Source organism: Phocoena sinus, chromosome 6, assembly GCF_008692025.1.
Source record: "Phocoena sinus isolate mPhoSin1 chromosome 6, mPhoSin1.pri, whole genome shotgun sequence".
Taxonomy (NCBI): domain Eukaryota; kingdom Metazoa; phylum Chordata; class Mammalia; order Artiodactyla; family Phocoenidae; genus Phocoena; species Phocoena sinus.
Genome location: NC_045768.1, coordinates 43,452,160 through 43,461,225, shown reverse-complemented (window position 1 = coordinate 43,461,225; position 9,066 = coordinate 43,452,160). Strand labels below are relative to the sequence as shown.

The window sequence follows — 9,066 nt, the reverse complement described above, 5'->3', positions numbered from 1 at the left end:
GCCTCTCCCCTCCAGGAACACGAGAACTCCACAGCGGACTAAGTGGCTGGTCAAGGGGCAGCGCTCAAGGCTCTGTTAACTCCCGCCGCCCCCGGCCTCCTGGACAACGAGCGCCAACTCGATTTAAAGGGCTAGAGTCCTGACTGCCCAGTCCTTCCTTCCAGCTCTCTTGGCCTGCGCTTCGGACCGAGAAAAAGCAAAGAGGAGGCCGGAAGGGAACAGGGCCCTCCCCACTCCTTCTCCGCCAGCTCCCACGCTCAGCCTCTGGCCACCCGCGGGAAGACGCCGAGAGGGTGGCGGTGAAGCTGGCTCGCCCCGCCCGCGACTGTGCGCGCCAGTCGGCGACCGTCGGGGCCAGAAGTTGCGAGCGTCGAATTGCTAAACTGGGTCAAGAGGCCAAGCGCGGAGACCGCAGGCCACTGAGAGAAGGCGGGAGAGAAACGGCGAGAGGGTCTGGGGGGGAAAGAGGGCGGGGTGGCGGGTCCGGGAGGGCGGAGTGGGGGTTAGTGGAGACAACCAGGCCCCGGGAGCGGGGTGCCGAGCGACGCTGCGGTCCACTGTGAGCCAGAGGGAGGTGGAGGCGCCAGGGGCGATGCCGCGGCCGGGGAAGAGTTCGTACAGCGACCAAAAGCCGCCCTACTCTTACATCTCGCTGACCGCGATGGCCATCCAGCACTCGGCCGAGAAGATGCTGCCTCTGAGCGACATCTATAAGTTCATCATGGAGCGCTTCCCCTACTACCGCGAGCACACGCAGCGTTGGCAGAATAGCCTCCGGCACAACCTCTCCTTCAACGACTGCTTCATCAAGATCCCGCGGCGGCCCGACCAGCCCGGCAAGGGCAGCTTCTGGGCATTGCATCCCGACTGCGGCGACATGTTCGAAAACGGCAGCTTCCTGAGGCGCCGAAAGCGCTTCAAGGTGCTGCGCGCTGACCACACTCACCTGCACGCGGGAAGCGCCAAGGGCGCGCCAGGCGCTGGCCCCGGAGGGCACCTGCACCCGCACCACCACCATCACGCTGCCGCGCACCACCACCATCACCACCAGCCGCCTCAGCCGCCGCCGCCCCAGCCGCCGCCGCCGCCGCACATGGTGCATTATTTCCACCAGCAGCCGCCTCCGGCTCCGCAGCCGCCGCCGCACCTCGCGTCGCAGCCACCGCAGCAGCCGCCGCAGCCGTCTCACCCCGGCAAGATGCAGGAGGCGGCGGCCGTAGCGGCGGCGGCGGCGGCGGCGGCGGCGGCGGCCGTGGGCAGCGTGGGGCGCCTGTCACAGTTCCCACCCTACGGGCTGGGCTCGGCCGCCGCCGCTGCTGCCGCCGCCGCCGCTGCGTCCACGTCGGGCTTCAAGCACCCGTTCGCCATCGAAAACATCATAGGCCGGGACTACAAGGGCGTGCTGCAGGCCGGCGGGCTGCCCTTGGCTTCCGTCATGCACCACCTGGGTTATCCCGTGCCGGGCCAGCTCGGCAACGTCGTCAGCTCCGTGTGGCCGCACGTCGGCGTCATGGATTCAGTGGCCGCGGCCGCGGCCGCCGCGGGGGTCCCCATGGGCCCGGAGTATGGGGCCTTCGGTGTACCGGTCAAGGCCCTGTGCCACTCGGCAAGCCAGAGCCTGCCTGCGGTGCCCGTGCCCATCAAGCCGACTCCTGCGCTGCCACCGGTGGCCGCGCTGCCCGCAGCGCTCGCTGTCCCCGCGGCCGCGCAGCAGCCGCCGGCACCGTCTACCGTGTGCCCGGCGGCTGCCGCCTCACCCGCCGTCTCTCTGATGGAGCCCACCGCCCCGAGTGCGGCCGAGAGCAAAGGCGGCTCTCTGCACTCGGTGCTGGTGCATTCTTAGGGTACCCAGCGGGCTGGAAGAGACGAACTCATGGAGACTCGCCTGGCCCTGGACTGCCGGAGAGGGCGAGGGCGCCCTGACCAGGTCGGGTAGAGCTGGCGAGCCCCAGCCTTTGCGGGAAAGGAAGGTATTTAAACAAACCCGAAAGTGGATTCTCCAGTGGTCTGAATAAATATAACACTTCTGGTGTCTGTGTTTATACTATGTTGTACAATCAGAATAATGAAAGCCAATTTTCAGGTAAGAGTTTCTATTGTAATTAAAATTATAAATCCATAAGTTATGGGGGGAGGGAACGAACGAGTTTGGGGAAGCCTCATTCGCTGGCATATAGGAATTGGATTTCTATTCTTACTCCCGGGAGCAGAAGATGGCAGGACTAAACCTCCCTGGGAGAAATCCAACAGAGAGTGACGATGAAACAGACCTCAGCCACCAAGTTTCTTCCCGCGGGTCTCAACCTCTCGTGAACAATGTCGCCTCTCGTGAACATTCTAGACAAAACTGCTATTCACTAAGGAAATCTCGTTTTATTTAAGAAGGAAAAGAGGGAGCATTTGATAGCGTTATTTTCCTGGTCGGTGAAATGGACAAGGACACGGTAGCATGAATAAAGCCTCTTTGGGGGCAGTGGGAACCTCACGAAGGATCTTGGGAAACAGTTAAGTTTCTTGGCTCTGACCCGAGGGTCGAGAAGGATAGAAGGAACGGCTAAAGCAATTAGTTTGCACAAAAGAGAATGGCAGCAGCTTAAAGCGCAAAGCCCCAGATTCCAAAAGTAAGTTCGGGAAACATAACCAAAGAGAGACATTAAAGGAGACTTTCTACCTGCAATTCTTTTGTGAATCAATCGGATGAGGCCGTTGAGGAGCCCCCAGACAATGTGAATTCCCATGATCCGTTACATTTGGGATTTTTTTTTAATCATTTGCATCACGGGATTTTGTTCCCCTAACTCAAAAATGCAAGAAAAACCTGCCACGTCACCCGACAATATTGCTCTTAACGTTTCCAGGAGCGTTTTGTGGCCGTTGCCTTCCAGCCTCCTCGGGACAGATGCGTGAGGATGACCGGTCACCTTTGCGCGCTGCCTTCGATTTGGTATTCCGTGTGCTGTTTGGGCGCGTTCTTCTTTCAGGCGAACTCCTCAGTTTCAGATCCTGATTGGAAAAGAAACTTGCTTTGCCGCTGTTGCTCTTCCCCGTTTTTGAGACCCAGGAATAGCACTTTACTCGCAACAAACTTTTGGGAACGAATGGGGAGCGGGTAGGGAGAAGGCAGCTGTCCTTTGCCCCGAGTCACCTCTGGCCTTTGTCCGCGCCGCGTTCGGGTTGTGACTTTGTGCCAAGTTCATGTCTGCCTGTGTTGTACGCGGTGTTCTCCATTAAAGCTTCTCTCTGGATGTGGCGGTGTGAAGGTGTTTCGCTTCTCAAGAGACGAGGCCGCGGTTTGAGTGCCCACTGGGGGAAAGTCTGGGGACTTGGCAAATCCTCTTCCTCCCCTTCTTTTTCAACTTCTGAGCATGAAAGAGGGTGAGTTCACAGGCGAAGCGGCAGCTGGACAGGTTTCCTCCTCCGTGGCTCCTTTTGTCAGTTGGTTCAATATCTGTATCTGTTTTGCCCGTTCTTCCGCTGCTTTCCTAGCTGAGCTCTAGTCCACCTCAGTGCGAGAGACTGGATTAGCAAAAACCCGCCACAGTGAATTTTTTCTGTTCCTACATGAGGTTTATTAGCAATAACCATCACCAGCCCCCAACACCCTTTCCCTTTTCTGAGAGCGGGCTATGGCCCGGGTCCCGGTGCCAGTGGGTGGGGGCTGGCGGCGCCCCATTAAGTATGCGGGGCGGGGAAGAGGGCGCCCGGACTCCGCCACTGCCGCCGAGGCCCACATTCCCAAGAAGCGCGCGCCCAGCCGCGGCGGCCTAGGGGACCTGTTGCGCATCCTCGGCAGCCTGGGGCCTGGAGGCAGAGAGCGCTGGGCCCTGGAGAAACGGCAGCGCCACAACACGTGCTCCTTGGAGAGGGCCTGCGAGCTGCAGACCCTGTGGTGCTGCGCGGGAAGGTGGCGGGGCACCTCGAACAGGGGTCCATCTTAAACCAGCTTCACTGTGCCCAGCCAGGCCGGACAGAAGCCTCCTCTAACCTTTCATCAGAAGAAAATAAAGGACCAACGAGGTGACCTGATCATAGTAATGACACTGAGGGGATTTGGGTTACTTCTTAAAAATAAGAATTTCCACGCACCCCTTATTTACAAGTCCCATTGCAGCGTGCAGCTAAGTTTCGTCCTCGCCTGGGAGACAAGTCTCAGTTGAGGTCACTGCCTCCTTGGAGGCACAAACAACTCCAGTGTCTCCTATCTCTCAGCTTGAGACTTTGCAAGGTTCCCTGCAGGGTTTTCCTTTACACTAGTCTGAGGCTGTTGAAAGAGAGAAAAGGGGAGCCACTGGCATGGGGATCATAGATTTGGGGTGACTTGGGAGCCTGGCTGCTTTGCCCACCTCTGGGTGAGTTGGGGCCTGAAAGCCCCAGGCTGGGACCCCTAGTTCAGGCGCAGCAAGTCACAGGGCCTGAAGAAGGGCAGTCGCTGGATCTCAGTTGTTTCTTCAAAAGAACATCACATCTCTTCTTCTTTATCCACCCGCCCCGAAAGGGCCAGTGTGCTTTTTAGCGGTGCCCATTGTCCCACTTCCGGGAGAGGGGCACAGTGCAAAGTGTCGTCCAGCACCCAGGGGACTGGCTTAAGTGACAGCCCCTCCCGAGAAGAGAGGAGCCTGTGGGCCAACTCGGCAGAGAAGGATGAGTAATTGACCTTCCGCATTCCTCAGACCCTCTTAGCAACCCAGCCTCACACCAACTCCCTGGAACCCCTCCGACCTCTGTGGGGAAAGCATGGTTGTTGTGTTTTGTTTTTACTGTAAGGAGAGAGAGAAAGGAGAAGGGAAAGCAGAGTGAGCTCAGAGATGATTCTACTCAAGTTTTCATCCAAGAGGAGACCCTGGTACCCAACGGGAGCTATGCATGGCATTGAAGTTGGAGAACAAGGGAATTCATGTAAATATACAAGGGGGGAGGAGCTTTCTGTCAAAGTGCTGATCCTAAGGGAGGTCCCAGTTAAACCCCCAATACTGACAGAGCCCTGAAGACCCCCTCTTAACTAAGATGGATCTGCAATCTAACTCTCAACTGAGTGGTGGTCTCATATGATCTCACAGGTATTCTCTCTCTAGCTACATGTTGGAATAGAGAAAAAGTAAGTTCTGGACATAAGTGAGGTAGAAATAGAGGCACTTGTAAATGTATGATCATCTCTGTTCACAAGATTAATAAAATCACTCTTGGTTTGCTAAGTACTGGTGGAGATAACCTGAAATTATGCTCCTGGTTTCCAGGATGATACAAAACACTGTAGTTGTTTAGCTTGTCCCCTACTTAATTGAATGCACAAAACCTTGAGAAACATGGGGAGAGGCAAAGAGGAGGGAGAAAGATTTTCATGTAGCTGCCCTTAAAATAAACGAAAAAGGAAAACAACTTGGAATGATCTACTTGATTACATTCCCTTGGGAAGATGAGAAGAGAGCTGAGGGTCGAGGGAGAACGAAGCTATTTTAGCTGTGGTGCCTAGGAGAACAGGCCCTCCTGCAAAGGCCAAAATTGGCACAGTTGGCATCTGGCACTTAGGAAGCCTGTCAGTCAGGCTGGCTTGTGGTCAATTATCTCCTTAAGTAGACTGGCATTAGTCCAGCCAGGGCGGGGAGGGCTGGTTGCATCCGTCAGAATCAGAGCCAGTTAGCTGGAAGTGGCACTGCGGAACTCCAAGCGTCTTTGCATCGGGGGGTTTGGAAAGCTGATCAACACATCTCCCTCTGGGACTCAAAGGTGACACTTGCCTGCTTGGCAATAGTACAGCAAGACTGCAGAAGAGGACAGAAACAGAATGCCTTAGGAAAAGAAACATTGACCACCAAAGCCACTAGTTCCCCTGAAATTCCATTCACCTGACAAAACTGCCACTTCTGAGATGCACAAAATTATACAGAGATCCTTGTAAATTGCAGTGGGATTTGACTCCTCCGTTGGTAAGAGTTCTCATTCTTCATTGTACCTGACTATGAGATGGGCAGAAAGGACAGTTTGGGGTCGTGTTTAGGTTTGGCTGATATGGCAAGGGTTCGAAGCAGTGTTAGCACTCCTCAGACTAACACTAATTCACATGTGATTCTGCATGGGGTGTGGGGCAGGGTGGCGTAGATGTTGAAAATGAGAAACTAAAGAAATGGTTTCAAAAGCCAGTGATAACTTCTTTGTGGGTGAAAAGGCAGAGTGGGAATCCAAGTGGAGGTGGGAAGTCCTTGAATTCCAAAGGGCAAAACTGTTTCTCCAAGTCCAACATTTTCATTTTGTTCACTGAAAGTATTTTCATTAACTTTATCTTTAAAAGCTGAAATGCTAACTTATACTCTTTGGGGGAGATTGAAGAGATTTGCTTGGGATTTGAATTCAGTCTTAAGCCATTGTTTAAATGCTATGAGTTTGGCAAAACTCCAGATGTACTCTGTCCCAAGCACTTTTCCCCTTAACTATCCTCTGTGTATTTTCAGGAAAACTCAAGACACATGTTGCTCTTTCCCCCTTGCATTCAAATGTAGTTTTATTGAATTTTAGCATAGTCCATGAAATTGAAATTCTGAGTTTTAAGCCATAATATATTCATATGATCTACAAGCAGTCACATGATATGCACATATATCATTAAGCAAACAATAAAGCCTCTGAGAACTGTAGTCATATTATAGTAACATTTCTCTAAACTGAAGAGCCATGCTGAGAATGCCATATTAAGAAAGGATTTTATAAAATTATCAAAAAATTTAAAAAAGCTGACAGCAATCCATAAAAATATTTTTAAAAGAGTATTTCTTGGAAGATATTTTGGTTATGTTTAGTTTGAGCCAAATAGTTCTTGCCTACCACAAGGAGCAGGTCTTTTGTGTGCACGAGACACCCAGGATTTGCTTGTAAGTCACAGATCTCATTATGGCAGCATCATTTAAAAGTGCTTTGGAATAGGCTTTCCCATCTGAGCCACTTCCAGTCCTGTCAGCAACTTCGTAGACAGCATGGTTTTACTGTTACTGAGAACGGATGCTTAGTAAGGAGCTGGAGAGCTGTAGTCCAGGCACAGCTGAACTAGATTCATTCCAAAAAGAATTCACAACATTGAAATACACAGATGAGAAAAGGAAGGAAGGAAGGTGGGACAGAGGGAATGAGGAAAGGGGAGAGGGAGAGAGGGAAAGAGGGAAGGAAGGGAGGAAGGAAGGGGAGAGAGAGAGAGAGAGAGAGACAAATGTGTGCATCTAATATTGACAAAGCAAAAAAATTTACAATTTTTAACATAGTACTGCTCTGGTTTTCTCTCAGGAAATTATAGATCAACTGTTTCAATGTATGTGACTATAACTACTTGACTGAAGTCGTTTTGTCTTGAAAGCAATATTCCTCTTGTCTTAGCATTTTTCTTAGCGAGAGAGGACAGGACATTGTATAACTAACTTGCAGCTCCATTTATTGCCTAAGAGGATGAAGCTTTAGTCTGCTGAAGAATTCAACCTAGGTGAGGATTTTGTGACATTAACTTTGCTGCAATTTGTTTTATAGGGATTAACCTAAATCCCCATAGGGAAATGTTTAAATAAATGATGCTATTTGCTTGCTGTGGAATATCATTACAAATAATGCTTATGAAATTAAACTCATATAGAAAATGTTTATGAAATCCTATTGCGGGAATAAGCCCAACCCACTAATGTCACTGAACATGTACTAGAAGAGACTACACCAAATATTAACCGTGATACCTTTAGATTGGTGAAATCCTAAGTCATTTTTTTCTTGTTCCCCATATGTCTGAGACTGTTTTAGATTGTCTACATACACCGATCACACTTTACTTTTATAACCATGGAGAGGATTACTCAAATCTGTCCAGCCAGTATAACTGGCATTTCAACAATATGAATTATTATTTTTAAACGTAGTACCTTAAGTGGGGGGAGGGGAAGGAGAGAAAAACTAGCTGAGGACATATACTTTAAAAGCAAAGAGCAGCAAAGACAAGGAACCTCACACACCTTGCCACCCTCCTGCTGTGGCTTTGACAAGAGCCCATAGCAGCAGACCCTTCTGGTGGGAGGAAAAGGAGGCTGTCACTTGAAGCATTGACTTTTGGGGAACTTTCAGAGACTTGCTGTCCCATAATGCTGGAATGGGAAAGGTGGAAGCGTTAAAATTACAAAGGGGGCTGGCTAAAGAATAAATCTCACATAATTTTATTACCTTTTTAAATAGCTTCCTCTCTATCTTTTGCATTTCGTGAACTTTTGTAGTAGCCTTGAACTTTTTTTGAAACTAGGCAGATAATGAACACGAAGTAAGTATAATCTACAAGCTTAGGCATTTCCTTCTAAATGAAAAAATAACATCTAGTTTTCCAAAATAGTAATATAATTTTTCTTTTTCCTAGTTGGCAAATCCTTTTTTTGTGTAGTGACAATGTTTTCAAGGGAAAAGGTTTAGATACTGTATACTGGTTTGAGTAAAGCTGTATTGTGTCTTCCCTATCTACCTTGAAATAGTTTATTTTCCCCCCAAAAATGCAAAAGCATGTAACTACTCAGAATATGCATGTTTTCAGATGATTAAACATGTCTCAACTTTTATGCTAGAAGCTTGATAACCTCTAAAAATGACCACAGATCATCGAGACTTGAGTTTTTTTAATACCTTGCACTGGAGAACTAAAATTCTTGAAATTATAAGACTGAAATTTTCACCCAAGAACCAGAGAATCAAATATATCTGCTTTGCCAGTGTCGAGAACAAAATAACATCCTATTTCTCTAATATGCAAAAATTTTGAACCTTAATTCCAGTTATTTCTAGAAAATTCCTTCTCGTCTTCCCTGCCGGGGACCCCAGGCTGACCTGAGCCTGCTTACTCCTGCCTTACAAAGAAAAAATATGAAAAGTTGAATTCATCTGCTAACATTGCACCTCAAAACTTCATGTGAATCACCTGGAGAGGTTTATCAAACACTCTCTGCTGGGCCCCCATCTCCAAAGATTCTGATTCAGCAGGTGTGAAGTGGGCCCGAGATTGCACATTTCTAACAACCTCCCAGGTGATGCTGATGTTGCTGGGCGCCTTGAGAAGTTCTG

General features: G+C 50.0%; 1 protein-coding gene across 1 annotated transcript; it reads left to right on the top strand.

Moving 5' to 3' along the window:
* Positions 1-592: 592 nt before the first annotated feature.
* FOXB2 (forkhead box B2) lies at positions 593-1,843 on the top strand. Its single transcript, XM_032636165.1, has one exon. The coding sequence runs from the start codon at positions 593-595 to the stop codon at positions 1,841-1,843; it is 1,251 nt and encodes a 416-aa protein (XP_032492056.1).
* The last annotated feature ends 7,223 nt before the right edge of the window (positions 1,844-9,066 follow it).

Coding starts and splice junctions, on each gene's coding strand:
- FOXB2 (XM_032636165.1), top strand. CDS start 593: ATGCCGCGGCCGGGGAAGAGTTCGTACAGCGACCAAAAGCCGCCCTAC.